A 17367-nucleotide genomic window follows, 5' to 3' on the forward strand; every position below is an offset into this window, starting at 1 on the left:
GGTCCATGTGCCCTGCATTTGCCCTTTATCCACTGTTTGGAGCATCCTCCCTACTGGCAGCAGGATGTCATCACTAAGTTAGGAGACACACCAGCATATTTGCTTAGAGGAGCTCTCAAAAATTATCAAGACTCTTTGCAATAAAGGGGAATATGTTAAATTTAGTTTAGATCTGCAGGCTATATGTCACCAATTTCTATTATTTTATTCACTTATTCATTCAACAAACATGTGTTGATGTCTGTGTTCCAGCAGACGTGCTGGTTACTGGGAATTTATGCTTTAAGATGTTCTGTCTAGGGCTTCCCTGGTGGCGCAGTGGTTGAGAGTCCGCCTGCCAATGCAGGGGATGCAGGTTCGTGCCCCGGTCCGGGAAGATCCCATGTGCCGCAGAGCAGCTGGGCCCGTGAGCCATGGCTGCTGAGCCTGTGGGTCCGGAGCCTGTGCTCCGCAACGGGAGAGGCCACAACAGTGAGAGGTCCGCGTACCGCAAAAAAAAAAAAAAAAAAAAAAAAAAATCCTATTCGGGACTTCGCTGGTGGCACAGTGGTTAAGAATCTGCCTGCCAATGCAGGGGACATGGGTCCGATCCCTGGTCCGGGAAGATCCCACATGCCGTGGAGTGATTAAGCCCATGCACCACAACTACTGAGCCCACGTGCCACAACTACTGAAGCCCACACGCCTAGAGCCCGTGCTCCACAACAAGGGAAGCCACCACAGTGAGAAACCCACACATCGCAACAAAGAGCAGCCCCCACTTGCCGCAACTAGAGAAAGCCCACGCACAGCAACAAAGACCCAACGCAGCCAAAAATAAATAAAAAATTAAACCTTTAAAAAAAAAAAGAACAAAACTGCCATGCAGTGAGATAAGCACCACATCGTAAATGATATAAATCTCTCAGAAAGGGTGAATTTGGAAAAGTATTCAAAGTATGTGACATCTGAGCCACGTCTTATGTATTAGAGGACGTGTAGTCAAAGACCTTGTAAAAATGCTAAAAGATCTAAAAAATGACTGAGCTGTATTTGTAGAAAATCTCAGTGTCTGATTGATGTCCCGTAATTCAAACTCATGTGACCTTAATGAAAGTAGAATATTTAAATCATGAATGAAGTGAGAATGGTGAGGACAAAGCAGAAATATATTGCAAAAATATTACCACTAATGCTTCACTAGGAAATTAAACGAATGAACAGACTTTTCCCTTTAGAAAATTATCTGTTTGCGTTTGGGACACTAAGAAATGACTTGCCTGTAGCTCTACTGACGAGGAAAGGAAAGTGGGCTGATGTGGTTCCTGGGAGGACGAACCAGATGTCTGCAGGGATGTGACTCACCCACACGTGTCCCTTGTGGGATATTTCTGCGTATTACCTGGCCTGCAAACTTCCAGGTATCGTTTATATGCCATATACACTAAGTAAAGCCGTCTTTTTTTGACTCTAGATTGTCCCAGACAAGCTATCAGCCATTTCTTTTACATTTATCAATTGCTCTCCAAATAATTTTGCCTTTGAGATATATATCCTGAGATACGAAAAAAATTAAACATAGAGTATTAAATTGAGGGTTTTTTTTTAGTTACATGCACACTCCTTATATATGTTGACTAAAATTTAAATGTAACACATAGTGGAATGTGTGTGAACATTAAGGGAATATATTGGTATTGCTAACATCTTTGAGCTACTAGTTCTAGCTTTTATTTGCATCACAAGAACATTAGAAGGAAAAATAATTCTCCAAGTTCTGAGCAAACCAGAGAGAAGTGATTAATAGTGAAATAACCACACCACAGGTTTGGAGTTTGGGTTTAAACACACAGCTTGGTGGTTGTCACAGTGCCTGCGACACTTGGTTAACATCTTGACTTGTGAGTTCGTCCACGGCGTTTGGTAAGCATGTGCTTGTATGTGGTCTGGCTGGTCCTGCCCTGTTTGATTCAGTGCACGTTGGGTGTGGGTGGTGCCTCTTCAAAATACCATAAAGGGAAACTTAGCTCTGCACCGCTCAGACTGCAGCTTAGCTCATCCCACTAGACGTGGGGTTTCTTTGCACGGTTTAATCTTCCAACTTGTATAATTTATAATAAATCCATTTTTTCCTGATCTTTTCAAGCAGAAGTTCTATTTTTCTTCTTATATATCATTAAATATTTCTTTTAAAATCCTTAAACTGTTCTAGTGGCCTGTGTGACAAGCACTGATTACAACGAGTAATTGTAATCTGATTTCATAAAGCCAAAACAATCAAGTCATCAAGAAGAAAAATTTTTGAAAAATATTCTTGACTATTAATAAGGAGAATATTTTTAGCACTCAGAAAGCATGATTTTTGTTAAAGAGATACTGCTAACAAACTCCCATTAGGACGTGGTCTTTCTGAATGTAACAGTATTATCTTAAGAGTAAAGAAAAAATACTGACCGATTGCTTTGCTATAATCAAACACATAAAACGACACTCACATGCATAATGAACACTATTCACTTTTTCTCTTATTAACAAATGAAACAGTTCTTCATGCAGCTCTTTGGTGGTACTAATCATGAAGTAAGCAAAGTCTCTGAAAGTATACAAACAATAGATTTTAAATCAAAAATGTTTATTGTAAAAAAGAACCTTGAAAATTGTTTTTTAAAAAAGAAACGTGAATTTCACAAGTCTTCAGGTTGTTTATAGGCATTAGCTATAGACAACTTCTCACTTTCATACAAAACTCATTCAATCATATAAAAATAAACACAAATTTACATGGACTCATCAACTATACAATTAATTAAAAAGGCAGTTGCAAAGAGTGCTGTGTGGATTGCATTTCTTGTATGCGTTTAAAATAGTTTAAGTACATCACAGAGTTTCTAAAAATCCTTTGTTGCACTTATTCCCATCGTTAGAAAATCATTAAAATTTAAAACATTAAAATTTTTAGAAAATCATCAAAAATTCTTTTAAAAAGTATGACATGGAGCGTATGCACCAGGAATGTTCAAAGCTAGTCTTTCCCGTCTCCCCCAAGGCACGTATAGTTATTGGCAAAAAAAAAAAAGAACAAAAACCCCCACTTTTAATACATTCTCCTGTGTTTTTTCTTCTTGTTCTTTCTTCCTCTCTCCCCCCCTCTCTCCCCCTCCCTCCCTCCCTTAAAAACACAGTTTAAAGCATGACCAGTAATCAAAACAGGATTTAGCTCGAGGATGGTGACCTGACATCAGACACGTAATGAAGTAAACTCGGAATACTTTCTAAGGCACCTGAGATAGGGTCTGGCAGATTCTCCTCCTATAGGAAGTTCTATTACAAATTCCATTACAAGGCAACACTGTTCTTTTCAGTGAAATGATTTGGCAGCGACGTAAATCTTTGAATTCTTTCTTAGTAAGAAAAGATGCACAATGTGCTTTTTGCTTCATCTCTGAAGAGAAAGATTCTTGTCTTTTATCCTCTCCATCTAGCTGTCAGTAAATATATAGTAATTTTAAACTTCACATGGAAAGGATTAACTTGACACACATGGATGCCCGTGCTCTTGAAGCTCTGTGTGTGCGTGTGTGTGTGTGCGTGTGCGTGTGTGTGTGTGCGTGTGTGTGTGTGTGTGTATACATATTCTTTGGTCGGTAAGCACAAGAGAAAATGCCTTTGGACTTTTACTTGTCATTCGGAGGCGGAGTGAAGAAATGCCTTCTGCTTGAGTAAACATGGGTTGTGTCACTCAGTGTGCCACACAGCAGCCCGATTCCTCGTGTTTGTGCAGAAGAGACATTCGGGAGAAGGTTTTGGAGCAGTTCTTGCACTGGTATTTCTTGACGTCCGAGTGTGTCTGCAGATGAGCCCTCAGATTTGACCTGTCTGCAAAGGCCCTGCTGCAGTGAGAGCAGGAGAAAGGCTTCTCCCCTGGGGAGTGGGATGGGGTGGGGGGGCGGGCGGGGGGAGAAAGAAAGACAATCAGTGTTTTCAGAGGAAACACAAAGCCAGATAACGTTTTTGAACAACCACCACATTTAGCCCAAAGCACGAGAAACAGCCACACTTGGTTCAAACCCTCCAGAATAGATACTTGTTTTAATGTCTGGCCCTTTAAGACAAATGTGACTGTTGCATTAAAAAAAAAATCAAATTAAAAAGAACTTAAGAATATGATTCCTGCCACCAGTCACGCAGAAATAATTCCTGTCGTCCCAGGGCTTCGCTTGTCAAGGCTCTCTGCTTCAGCAGGTGCAGCTAACGGTCAGCTCCTCCCCAAATTTCCCAACCTTTCCCCTTTTCCCTCCTTTCGTGTATGACGAAGCCTGGATAAACGCCTCGACTCCCTGAAGGGTAATTTTGTGCTAGGGATAGAAAATTCGGCAGCAAAAACGAAACAAAAGCAAACAACGGAAAGCAGTTCAGCTCTAACCATCCAGCTTGCTGTGGGGCGCGAGCACAGCGAGAATGAAACCATCCACACCAAAACCCAGCGCCTTCATCTCTCTGTCCCCCTGATCAACTGACCGGGATAGCGCCGTTTGTACTTGCTGACTCTCGGGAGCCATTTCACAGAACACACATTCAAGCACATCTTTCCTGTTTTGCTAACTGATCTTTGAGACCAAACCTCCTGAATCTACTTTCCAAAGTCTAAATGCTTGTTTGCGGTCCCGGGAGCAGAGGGTGTTAGCAAGCAATGGAGCCCTTGGTGCTCTGACGATTTTTCGAGTCGTCAGGCAGTAGCTAAAAATGACCATCCATCATTAAAGGCCCCGTGTCGCCACTTAATGCAAATCCGACAGCCAGCCCAGAGCTTCCTTCGGTCCATCAGTAACGTCCCTGACTAGGTTTTCTCTTACCAGTGTGAGTTCTAATGTGCCCTTGAAGTAGCCAGGGTCTGGAGAACGCCTTGCCGCAGATCTTGCAGACACAAGGTAACGTGTGGGTCCGGATGTGCATCTTGAGGGCGCCCAGGCTCACATACTCCTTGTCACAGTATTTGCAGCTGAAAGACTTCCTTGACTGGGCGTCACAGTGCAGCTGCTTGTGTTTGCCCAGCCCAGAGAAGGTCGAATAGGTTTTACTGCATAAATTGCACTGAAACTTTTCAGCTTCGATGGCATGGGGGTCTGAAAGCTTGGATTGTAATCTTTCCTCTTCATCGCTAATGGGGCTTTCGGAGCCGCTGTGGTCCTTGGAAGAGGTGTCAGATGGCGGAGGGGGGCTCACTCGCCCCAAGGATGAGGGGTATCCCGACAGAGGAGAGAGGCCGGTGGGCAGCGGGGCGTGGAAGGGAGCTGCTGTGGTCCACACGGTGATGGGGCTGTAGGCTCCCGAGCTGAGGATCTCCGGCTGGGGGATGACAGGCACGGGGTAGCCCTCATAGAGATACGGGGAGATAATCACTGGGGAGGAGAGAGGAGGGGAGAGGAGAGTGAGCTGAAACGTAGCTTCAAAAACGCACGAAGAATCTGCTTGGCCACACGCGCGGGGCGTGCTTATGAGAAGACAGACTCTGTAAGAGGCGCAGGCGTTGGGAGGACATTTCTTTTCCACCGTTGCTGCTCGCGGCCACTGTCCTTAAGGCACATCTGTGTCCCCGGCACACTGCGGTCAGCGAGCGCAGCCCAGCGAGGGGAAAACCTACCCACTCTTTTTAGAGATACAGAAAAGCTCTCTTCCATTTTATGCGTGGGCTGGTCGCAGGGCTTACGCCTGTGAGTACAAAGATCGGCGTAAATCACGCCGCTTTCTGCAGGAAAGAAGCCTTATTACATGGGGGAAAAAGCAGTAATTCAACGTTTACGCAGCGCTTCACCCACCCTCCACGTACTCATTATGCAAGTATGTACACGCTTTGGAACAGGACGATGGACGAGCCCAAGGAAGTTCTCCTAGCCAGTTCAGAGTTTGAAAGTTTTGAATTAAACCTGAGCCTGGATGATCAGAGGAATGACCGCTGTTTCGCGACCCTGTTTCGAGGCAAACAGCTCGGTCTCCAGCTCTTTTGTAACAGAAGCTGAGCGGACGCGCGCCCCTGCGTTTACCTATTTATAGATAGATGGAGATGCAGACATCGGGCCCCCCCCTTTACCTGTGTGTGTGTCTAGCTCGCTGTAGTTGGGCTTCTTGGAGGCGTTGAAATGCTTCTTGACCAGGAATGAGCGCGGCATCCTGGCGGCGGCGCGGGGCGCGGGGCGCGGGACGCGCGGTCCTACAGCATCGCGGCCCCGGCAGGTGCGCGTGCGGCGCCGCCAGGTCGCGGGCTCCTCGCGGACTGAGCCCGCGGTGGCGGCGGGGAGGCCTTTTTTTCCTCTCTTTTGCGAGAAGGGTCCAATCACAGCCGAGAGGTTCAGATTTCAGCTCCTCCCTCTGGGACAGCTGTGAACAGAGGAAGAATCTGTTGTCAGACTAAGTTATTCTGGTTCCAAACGGGCTGTGCCCCGGATTTCAGTGGAGTGGAAAAAAGTGCTCGAGTCTTTTCAGCAGAAGTCATTTTCCTTCTTGCGCGCTAAGCCGGGCGTCCGTGCTCCGGGCGCGCCGGGTCCGCCTGGCCGGGCCTGGCTTCCAGATGTGGGCTCCGCGCTGGCCGGGGAGGCCGGCCCCCGGGCCCTGGAGAGGTCCGGCTAGCCCGGAGACGGAACAGTTCGCTCCTGGCTTTTGAAAAGGGAAGGTAGCGGCGAGGACAAAGCCCCAGTGAGTGAGCGGCGGGCCCCGTAGGGGGCTTCCCGGGGCCTCGCGCTGAGGATGCGCTTCGCGTCTCGGAGGCTCTGCCGAGCCGGACGCGGCGCTTCCTCGGGAAGTGGAGCGGCTGTGTCACCATGTTAGCCTCGGTGCCTGAAAGAAGTGCTTTGTAGCCCCTGAAGGACCCGCGTTCGGGGAGAAGTGGGGGCACCGCAGGGATGAGAGGGAAGGATGGGTGAATCTTAACATCTCCACAAAGATACATCTCTTGTATCTTTTCATGCATCACTATGTTTTTTTATGGAAAAAAAAAAGCCTGAATGGGCCCTTAGAGACAATTGTTTCAAACATTTACCTGCTTTTATATGGTGCTGTTTCTTTCAGTATAAAGCCATCAAACTTCATGTCTGCTGCTCCGCTGCATGGTGCTTTTAAAGAAAGGGTGCTTTCATGAGTACTGCTTGGTTAAGCTTTTAAGCTGGTCTAGTAACCAGCAAAAGTACCTTGATTTTGTGTATGGTATTCAATCTGAAAATACGCTAAGGTGGCTCATTGTAAAAATGCCATTTCAACCGTATTTTCAAACATCTCTGTCCCTTCCAGATTTTCTCCCCACCTTTTGCTTAGAGATTAAGGAAGGAACAAATTTGCAATCAGACCACCCTACTCCTGATTCGAACAGGTGCCAGGAGAAAAAAAAAGTGAAAAAATAACAGTGTGAAGGCAAGACTTGTAAGAGGGAAGCGCGTGGCAGGCCGCATAACTTCTTAATCTCGGGGCGAGGCAGCCGTGTGCGGGGCGGGGCGGGCACTCCGGATGCAGGAGCCCATTTTCAATGATCCCCCCCCCTTTTTTTTTTCTCTCCCAACAGTCACTAGTTTAAACGCCAGAGAAAGGAATTTAGATGAATCTTTATGTTAGAAGGAGCGGTGTTCGTAGGCGCCAGGAAAATGTGAACATGCCTCAGATTTCTCCACAAACGGTAACCTGGAGGGTCCCTCACAGCACCGTTTCTGAGCCTCTGCTTTGGGGAGGGCTGCTTCAGATCCGGGCCTGGTTTATTGGGGCAGGGGCCCTCCTCGCCCTTCCCAGCCGGTTCCTGCAGAAGCACTTGTGTTAGAGATGCGACCCCTCGGGAAAACGCAGATGCCAAGTGCTCTCCCGTCCTCACCGAGCTGCAGGTAGAGCCCGCGCACAACACTGAGCTGTGAAGGGCATCCGGTGTTTGTTTGCTGGTAATTACAGCACGAGATAACCTGCTAAAGTTGTGTATTCGAAGAATCCATTTTAAAAGCTGAGCAGCAATTCACTCCGCTAGGAACCCCCTGGAAGCTGGGTTACAGAAGCCTCATCGCGCGGACACCAGGCAGAGTCGGGAAGCGTTCCCGCACCCACTGGCGGGGAGTAGGGGTGTCAGGACCATCTGAGGAGCATCCTTACGCAGGTCTGCGGGCCCCGTGAGGCGGGGCTGCGCTCAGGTGAGTCAGGGCACAGGTGCTCCGCTCACACACCCACCGAGGGGCCAGCGGCGCCAGGCGAGGCAGTGAGGATGGAAGGATGGAGGCAGGCTGCCGGGACCCCCCCCCAAAGAACAGGACCCCCTAACAAGGAACCCGCTGCGGGACTCTGCCACACCTGTGAAAGGTCCCCTCCTATCGGCCAGCATCTGGCCTCGGTCACTGGCTAAAGGCGCTCTGGCCCAGGCATGGACTCTGGGCTTAAATGTGTCACTGGGGCAGCACACACCCAAGCGGGTTTTGTTCTGCAAGAAAGCAGTCCTGGGTGGACGGCTCAGACTCTTGGGAGGAGGAGGAAAGACACTGGGGCTGAGATGTTCCTGGGCCCGCAGTGTGTGTGGGGGGAGCTGGGGGCACATGTCAGCCCTTTGTGGAGCAGACACGTGAGGGGAGAAAGGACGGCCTGGGGCAGCTTCTAGGCTCCCGGACCCGACTCCCCCCAGGATCACGGTTCTCCTGGAGGAAGTGGGCCCTTAAAAATACCCCTCCCTGTGACTGAGCCCGCCAGGGGGGCCGCGCCTTCCCTGTGGTCTGTGGGACACGTGGGACCTTGGAAGCCCACGTGATCTAGTTCCTTAATTGTCGGGAAGGCTATTAGGATGGGCCCTGATGTGACTTACCTGACAGACTCTTCTTTGCTCTGTTTTCTGAAGATGCTGACAGAGGTGACTTGTAGACAGCTTTGTAAAGGACAGGTCTGTGACCCACAGTAGGGCCAGCCCTTCCCCGCAGGCTCCCCGTGCTGGTGGGACTTCTCCCGGACCCCGTCTTTTCCATGAAAGACACATTCTTGCCTCGCCGGATTGGGGAATAAATCAGATTCCTGGGGTTTGGGAACGCACCTTCGGTTGTTTACTTTGCACAGGGATTTGTGCACATGGAGGTACGTAGGCATGTGGGGAGCAGTGCAGATCTGACTGAGTTTAGGAAACAAGTCCGGCACCAGAGGAAACCACGCTGGGCCGAGGCAGAGAACGGGCTCCGGAGACGGTCGTGTGTCTCCTGGCTTCAGTTTGTGGCCGGCACCCTGGAGCGGGTGGGGGAGGGATAATCTCCCTTGAAAGATACGCAGTCATGGAATGTCGTTGGTTTGACTGTGCTCTCTGGAGAATATGATCGTGCCTAGCTAATTCCTTAACTATTTAGATAGTAACACAGTGGCTGTGATATGGAACTTTGAAGTCTGAATGACAAAGGCGTGAGGCCGCTCCTGGTTCGGCACGTACCTGTGTTTGTACACAGATGTGTATGCACTTGTAGTCCTAATTCATAATTTAACTCAGCTTCAGATAGTCAACCAGCCCCTGAAAGAGAAATAAGTATTTCCTTGGGTACCTGGGTATCTCTGTCTGTAAATTATGTTCGATACTCTTCCCTTGTTTCTTTTCCAATGATATGGGGACAAATATTTCCCAGTGCAGAAGGGGAAATAATCAGAGTGAGTGTAGGATTCTGCTAATAGGTTCTGAGCTTCATGACATCCTCTGGGGATGTGGATAAAACTCATGTACACACGTATGTCTGCTCAGCGAGGTCAGCATGAGCCTCTGTGTGTGTGTGTGTGTGTGTGTGTGTGTGTGTGTGTGAAGGCAAGCTGTCAGGGTGTGCTGTATGGTGTGATGGCGCTCATTCTTCCTGGGTGTCTCACAGCCGCGGGTTCTGTGTGTGTCCGCCTGGCTCCAATGCGGTGAGGTCAGAAGGGGCGCGCATCTAACACACCGAACACAAAACCTTGCTGAACGTGGGAGCAGCTTTTAATGAGATGTATTGAATATTTTGTGTCGAATAACTTGTATGCAGCACCTCGTCTCAAGGCGCCGTTTTCGAGCCCCCTTTACCTCTGGTGGCTGCACTGCAGTTAATGTGCCATTCAAGGTCAAAGACATCCACGCCCACAGCGTCCTATCCGTACCTGCGGACGGGGCAGTTAGAGGAGCAGGAAGGACAGCAGAGAGCACGCTGGGGCTCCAGGATCTGTGGGTGCAGAGAGACACCTACTGGTGGAGTTGGGGAGACGCCCGGTTTCCTTTCCGATCGTCCTTTTCCATAATTCTCTGACAAGGCTGCCACCTCGGGGAAGGTGGACGCTTGGTCCGCACACCCAGGGCCTGAACAGAACTTCATTTTGCAGTTGCCCCAATTTCAGGCGAACATTATTTAAACCCTGAGTTTTTAATCTGTTCTTAATTAACAGTGACTTATTTGTGTTTGTAGAAACACAGGTGATATTTACAAACGCACTATGCCGCTTAAAGGATGGTGAGTGAGGGGGGAAGACTTTCATCAGTCTGGGCCGTCGTGAGGAAAGCATCGTATTGGAAACTCAGGGGCACCTCGGATGGTTGTTCGCTGGGCCCCTGATGACCCACAGGCAGAGGCTCAAAGGCGGGAACGAGCATCCCAGGGCATCAATGGCCACGATGGGGCAGATTCCCACTGTGCATCCTCCTTCACGGCTGGGCACTCTGCTACCCACCTGGTCTGCTAAGTGGGCGAGACCCTGAGGCCAGGCAGTCTGTGGAGTGGAGGGTGATATACAGGCCGCGGTTCTAGAAGGTTCCACGTGAGCTGCCCACCGTGCTGGGCACTGCACACGCATGGCTCAGTTATTCCCCAAAGTAGCCAGCCCTGCAAGGGCAAGTGAGGAGATGGAGATGCAGGGGTCAGGTCACACTGCTAATAGGGAACTGGGGGGGGGGTGGGCACTCATCTCTAATGTGCTTAAGTTCAAGCCCTACCTATTCCACTGCTCGGTTGTAACCATTTCTATCACAGGACTGAGTCAGGCTCATTACCAGCTGCAGAGCACGAAGAGTGTCTTCCCACAGTCTTCCTCCCTAGGGAATGTTTATAATCTTCCTAATTAATCATCTTCCTGTGTCCGTTCCACCCACCACAGTCTGCGCTGTGCGTCTCCCTTTTTTCCTAAGTAACACCGGGGGCACAGTTGCTTCATTTCAAACTTGGTGTCATTTACCCCAGGCCTTGGGTGTGGCTTCTGGGAAGACATCGGACCAGAGTCCTGAGCACTTAGCTGAGGAGCTGCCGTGGTCTCTCCCCAAAAGGAGACAACACTGACCGCCACTCTTATCCTATAAGCACCACGCGGCTTTCAAAACTGGAAGCGACTGGGAGGGGCTCCAGTCTTAAATGGGACTTTGTTGGGGAGATAAGCCCACCCGTAAAGAAACAGTGTTCCAGCTATAATGGGGGTGCCCCACAGCCGGGAAGTCCTCTTTCTCTCCGTAAGTGTGCGCGCACGGGAGTGACGCACACGCCTTGCCCCCAGCGTGGGGCGCTGCCGTGTCGTGGACATGGCTTCCTTGTACACGTGTGGGCAGGTCGGTCTGCACCCGCTTACTAGAAGGACTGAGGTGCTTCCTCGGGGACAACAGGGAGCCGGGCTCCCAGTGGGAGCCTGTAAGAAACCCTGGGTCCCCGGGGAGGCTTCTGACCACAGCCCAGTGCCAGCCAGGCCGCAGGAGAAGTGGGGGAGCCTGGTGGGTGGACCTGGAGAGGGACGGACCGGGAGGCCCTGGGCTCCTGAGGGAGGCAGAGCTGCTCCGGACCCCCCAGCGCAGAGCAGTTGAGGAAGTGTGAGCCCCGCTCCCGGGTCTGGCCAAGGACCCCACGGTGTCCACGCCTGAAGGGGTCTGGGCGCCGACTCCAGTGGGGGCCCGGTGGGAGTGCAGGCGCAGCTGGGGAACGAGGGTCTACCGGCTCTGGGGGCTGAAGTTGTCCCCAGCAGAGGCGGCGGCGGACAGACAGGCTCGGGGAGCCAGAGGGGGAGCTCCCCGAGTCCCCTGGGCACCCACCCTGGCCCCACAGAGCACACAGTAGGTCCGCAGAATGCCTTCCAGGTGCTCAGGTCCTGGATCAGTGCCGGTGTCACTGACATACTGAGCAGGGAGGGGGCAGTATGTGAGTGTCGCTGCCCGCCCGCCCCTGTGCCCAGATGCCCTGGCTTAGCACCGGACCCGAGTCGCGCAGACATCCACCTGGGTATTCACGCCAAATCCTTTCAAAGAGCAGACTTTTCACGACGATTAGAGAAGCAAAGTCTAAATCACGCTCTGCTGATGATTTTCTCCCTTAATCGAGATCTGGGCCCACCTCCCGGCGAGCCATTTCCCAGAAACACGCGTCTGTCAGATCACGCGGTTGACACGAGGGTCCCGCCAGCTTCCCTGACACCTGTCCTCTGCGCCAGGACGGTGGCCGTCGCCAGCCAGGAAGACCCGGGCACACTGTTTGCAAGCCCCTGGGAAAGACACGTAGAGCCTTGTGGGCACTTGGGTCCACTGCTGACCAGCTAGTTTGCCCGGATGGAAACCTCATTTCATATGCTGTGATTTTTCAACGTAGACATTTTCTTAAGTTATACCTGTTTCAAAAGAAACACACACATACCACGGGCAGAGCAATCTTTTCTAAACGCGCTCTGTGACCTGCGTTTAAAAGTAAAAGTCTTATCCTGAAGCCAGCATCATGATGGTGCTCCCTCATCACCTTCAGACCTCGGGTGGAAACCTCTTGCTGGCTCTACGGAATGGCCGGTCCCCGTCGCCCACTGCCAGGGCAGGTGGTGGTCCAGTTCACGGGCAGCAGGAGAGTGTTAGCATCTATTATTAACTAGTATTAACACTGGAGCCTCCTTACTGCGACTCTGCCGGCGGCTAGAGACCAACAGCTGATTGAAGAAGCCTAAGGCCTCCTAGGAGCCGGGTGGGTGGGGTTCTGCCCTCCACCCCCAGGGCAGCCACACGGACCCGGACTCTACTGGAGGGATACATCACGAGGCAGAGGCACTGCGCAACCATTCTAAGGTGATTATGGGTGGACGTCAAGGGCGTGAGAGTAATCCCGAGACGCCATGTTGTCTCGAACCTTTGTAATTCTGTTGTTGATGCTGAGTGATGACCCAGACCAGGAGCTGTGCTTCGGAAAGGGTGACGGGAACTGAGGCTAGAGAGGAAGCTGAGGCGGAGACTCAGGGTCAGGGCAGAGCCTCGGGGATGGGGGGCCGCGCGCGCCCTCTGACTCTGGCCGGGAAGGCGAGGAGAGGTGTGAACCTTCTCAGCCTCACAGGGGTTGAGGTCTGACCCTACTGCTTCCCGGGGTAAAGCCCTGGCAGGCAGCCTCCACGGTGCTGGGGGACAGGCCACCTTCTGCCGGGAAATGTAAGCCAGCAGCCTTCGCAGACTCTCCTCGAAAGCCTCTAAAGGCGTCGAAGTAGAAAGAAGGAACCATTCTCTACTTCCAGGCTCTGGTGAAATTAGTGTCCTGGCCTCTGCTGCCTTCTCCGTCCCGGAAGCGGTCCAGTTTAATGCCTCTGCGTGGGCATCCCCTGCACATTTAATGTTGGTTTCATCCTTCCGCTCCCGTACATCAGGACAGATGTCCCCGTGCTTCGCGGAGACTGTGGGAAACAGCAGGTTCCGCTTAAAATGGCAAATGCATCCTCCACCCCAGGAGAGACCCTCACTCATGGAAAGGGGAGGACAGAAGGTACAGGATGTCTTGGTTTCAGTAGTTTTAGACCAAAGTGCAAAGGGAGACTTGGATCCCACACGCTGGAACATCCTCCATCTGGGGGAGAACTTACACAAGAAGGACCACTGTTCAACCTGGTTCCCCCGACGCTCAGTTTTCTCTCTGTGGTCGACTGAAAGGTGGCTCCCCTTGGCTCTAAGCTGCATTGGGGGAGCTCTGGAAACGGCCTGGTGGGTCTCCCCAGTTGGTGATACTCCCTGGTGTCAGTGAACGTGGGGATGAGGGTGGTCACAGAGGTGTGGGCGTGGTGCGGCTTCCCGCCACAGAACACCGGACAAACCTGCGCCTTTACTGGAACAACCACTGGCCACGGGAGCCGGGGCGCATCCTCCCATCGACGGGACCCCCTCCGCTCAGTCCCTCCTGGGGGGACCGTCGGGCACCTGCAACCGTGCTGACTTCCCCGGGTACAGCACAATCCTCCCTCATTTCCAAGATGAGGGTCAGCGTTTGTCAAGTTGCAGTAAGGAAGAAAAAGGACACAGGTCCCTGGGAGCCATGATCTTTAACACACAGGCTGAGGCGGGGCCCCCTGAAACGGGAGGGCTCAGAGCCAGTGGTCCACGTCGTTCCCACGACACGGATCCAAGCCACCCGTGTGTCAGGATAGAGACTCTGCACTGGAGGAAGGTCACCCTGAGCCCCAGGGAGGCCCTGACTTGACACAACAATGTTGAAAATCAACATGGGTGACGCCCCAGGATTAAGTGTCAGACGGAAGAGGGTGGGTGCCGTGCATGGAAGGTCCCCAGGACACAGAGCCCAGGGAGGCCTTCCCTGGAGGAGCCGGGGGGGTGGGACCCCTCCCACAGGGAGTGGAAACCCAGCCGCTGAAGGGCGGTACGGGGAACTTGAATGCACTACTCAGCTGATGGCAGGGAACAAGTTTGGAAGCTGTGTACTGTGTGTTGTCTTCTGAGGGTGGGATTTTGCTGCTTCTTTTCCCTTTCTTTGTACTTGGAATAGAAATGTTGGCTCCTTCCATCAGCAGTGAGTCAATGGATTCCAAAGTAAACTTACAAAATAATAATCTGGAAATTATAGGAAATGTGCTCATCATCGTCATTTTCCCATGAGAACACGTGAATTGGTTTGTTTTCAGGCGATTTCACCAGACACACCCACAATCAGCTCAGGCAGATGAACCGTTCAAACGAAGTATCAGCGTGACCGCTGGCACGTTAGGGTGAGGAAAGGCTCAGTTTTTGACTTGAAAAGGACGATTAAAGACAATTCATTATAGCCCTTTGTTTTTAGGGGGATTATATTTTCTTAAGCTGTGTCAGCCTGGGGAGAAAAAGGGGTTTGAATAGAAGCACTTGAAGAGCGGTTCTCCTGCTTTGTCTCTCCAGCTATGTAGACAGGCTTCCTCTTGGAGAGCCCAGCTCCTGCCCGGAGTCCTGGGGCGCCTTCTTGCGTCTCCGTCTTGGTGGCCGTGTCCATGCCTCCAGTGTCCACCGAGGCCGCTGACCACGCCTGCAGGTTGTGGAAGATATAGCGAAACTCCCTGGATGCCCCCGGCTCCCCTCCTGTCCGAGCCAGACGCGTCCCATTAGACGGCATCCAGCCTCCTCCAGTCCCAGTCCCGAACCTGGCCTCGTCTCCACTGCGCAGACGACACAGCACTGGACGCAGCAGCCCCGGGCCTGGGGTTCCCCGCAGCCTCCCGTTTTCCATGCCCTTGACCCAGGCCCGAGAGGTGAGGGCGCGGGGGCTGCTCAGAGGACAAGCAGCTGACACACGCAGTGCCCAGCGCCAGATGTCCTTTCCTCCAGCGCACTGCACCGGCGCCTGCAGGTTCGCATCCTTCAGTTCTCTGTTCCCTGGAGGCTTCTGGTCCTTGATGCAAACAGACACCTGGAGGCATCCCTCCCGCCAGCAGGCAACTCCTGGTGATTGAGTGCCAAGATGGACAGAGCCCAGGGCCCTGAGTCCCGCCTGCCGTCCCTCCTTCCTTCCTTCCCTCCTCCCTCTATCCCTCCCTATCTTTCCTTCCTTCCTTCCTTCTTTCTTTTTCTTCCTTCCTTCCTTTCTTTTTCTTTCTTTCTTTCCTTCTTTCTTTCCTTCTTTCTTTCTTTTTTCTTTCTTTCTTTCTCTCTTTCTCTTTCTTTCTTTCTTTTTTTCTTCCTTCCTTCCTTCCTTTCTTTCTCTCTTTCTTTCCCTTCCTCCCTCTCTCCCTTCCTTCCTTCCTTCTTTCCTTCCTTCCTTCCTTCCTTCCCTCCTTGCTTCCTTCCTTCCTTCCCTCTTCCCTCCATCCCTCCCTATCTCTCTCCCCTTCTCCCTTTCTTTCTTTCTCTTTCTTTCTTCCTTCCTTTCCTTCCTTCCTTCTTTCATTCTTTCTCTTTCTTTCTTATGGATTTTATATCCTTATAAGAACCTGTGTATATATACATGCATATGTATTCTTTTTTTTTAATAAGCACTTACTGAGTGCCTACCTTTAGCCAAGAACTGCACTAACTATATTTGTGAATCTTATTTAAATCTCCTAACAACTCTCTAGGACGGGTATATTTTACTACTTCACAGCTGATGACATTGAGAACTAGACTTCATACACATGGCCGCTGTTTAAGTCTACTGGTTTGTATATTGCGTGTTAGCAGAACGACCATTTATTGACCTCCAAGTATTTGGAAATCAGACAATAATAGCCCTCGTGCAGACTGGGGTAACTGTGTTTGGTTAAGCGTGTAATAAAGGGTAATATGACCCAGCCTGAGTTTCCATTAAATTATGCAGTTTTTGAGTTCAAAAATGACTGCGGACTCTGAAGTTCAGTAGGTCTGGATCTGAATAACGACTAGTGTACATACTAGCTGAGTGGCCTCGAGCTAGTTGTTTAATTCCCGTTTACTCTTTGGTGAAATGGGAATATTGATGATTATCTCTGAGAGTTGTAAGGACTTGAGATGGTGCATGTAAGGTGCTCACACAGTATTCAGCACAGAGCGGTAATAACAAGGAAGATCGTTTATTGAGTGGTTACCATGAGCTAGATATTGTGGAAGCCATTCAGCAGGTTTTATTTTGGTGAATCCTCTCCTAGTCCCTTTAATCTCATCCTGATAAAGTCAGGATAAAACCCATTTTGCACATGGGTCGCCCACAACCCACTGGTCCCGCAGGCAAGACTCGAATCCAGTTAGTCTGACACGCCCTATGCTTCTCCTACCGTGAGACCCGCTACGGAGCAGTCGAATGAACAACCACTGCTGTTGTTAGAGCTCACGGTGCAGCACGCTTAAAAATGACATCACTTTTTGTTATAAAAGCATTTTTAAAAGGAGCTACTCTGGCCGTTCAGAAATCCAGCAACAGCAGTTTTGTTTTAGAAACACGATCACTGACCTTTTGGTGCCGTGACTCTAGGGTGACCCTGGGTTCCTTTTGGTTTGGTTTTGTTCTGTTTTGAAGCACCTTCTGACAGGCTGTGGTAGAAGTAATTCTGGGGCTTCTTTTAAATAAGGTCCTGCCTCCACTCCTGCCGCCTTGGGTTCTCAGGTTGGTGTTTTTCTTACTGCACAAGAGGGCAGTGGATCTGAGCCAAGGAAAGCTATGGAGACCTCTGTCATTTCCCAGCCAAATCTGAACAGTACAGTAGATCCTTGTTACGACTTGACTCATCCACGGATTTGGA

At 50.8% G+C, this 17367-nt stretch overlaps 1 protein-coding gene across 1 annotated transcript; it reads right to left on the minus strand.

Annotated features, from left to right (window-relative positions):
• Positions 1–2670: 2670 nt before the first annotated feature.
• On the minus strand, positions 2671–6321 carry SNAI2 (snail family transcriptional repressor 2). The gene is made up of 3 exons (XM_082858596.1): positions 6068–6321; positions 4833–5378; positions 2671–3900 (listed from the first exon to the last, which is right to left on the minus strand). The coding sequence occupies exons 1-3, from the start codon at positions 6144–6146 to the stop codon at positions 3719–3721; spliced, it is 807 nt and encodes a 268-aa protein (XP_082714722.1). The 5' UTR covers positions 6147–6321; the 3' UTR covers positions 2671–3718.
• Positions 6322–17367: the final 11046 nt, after the last annotated feature.

This window comes from Leucopleurus acutus (assembly GCF_964270905.1).
Source record: "Leucopleurus acutus genome assembly, chromosome: 17".
NCBI lineage: Eukaryota > Metazoa > Chordata > Mammalia > Artiodactyla > Delphinidae > Leucopleurus > Leucopleurus acutus.

Bases quoted from the DNA above. Each gene is read 5' to 3' on its own strand.
- SNAI2 (XM_082858596.1), bottom strand. From the start codon at position 6,146: ATGCCGCGCTCATTCCTGGTCAAGAAGCATTTCAACGCCTCCAAGAAG. The intron at 5,379-6,067 runs GTAAAGGGGGGG...TCTCCTCCCCAG, and splicing joins CGAGCTAGACACACACACAG to TGATTATCTCCCCGTATCTC. The intron at 3,901-4,832 runs GTAAGAGAAAAC...CCCACTCCCCAG, and splicing joins GCACATTAGAACTCACACTG to GGGAGAAGCCTTTCTCCTGC.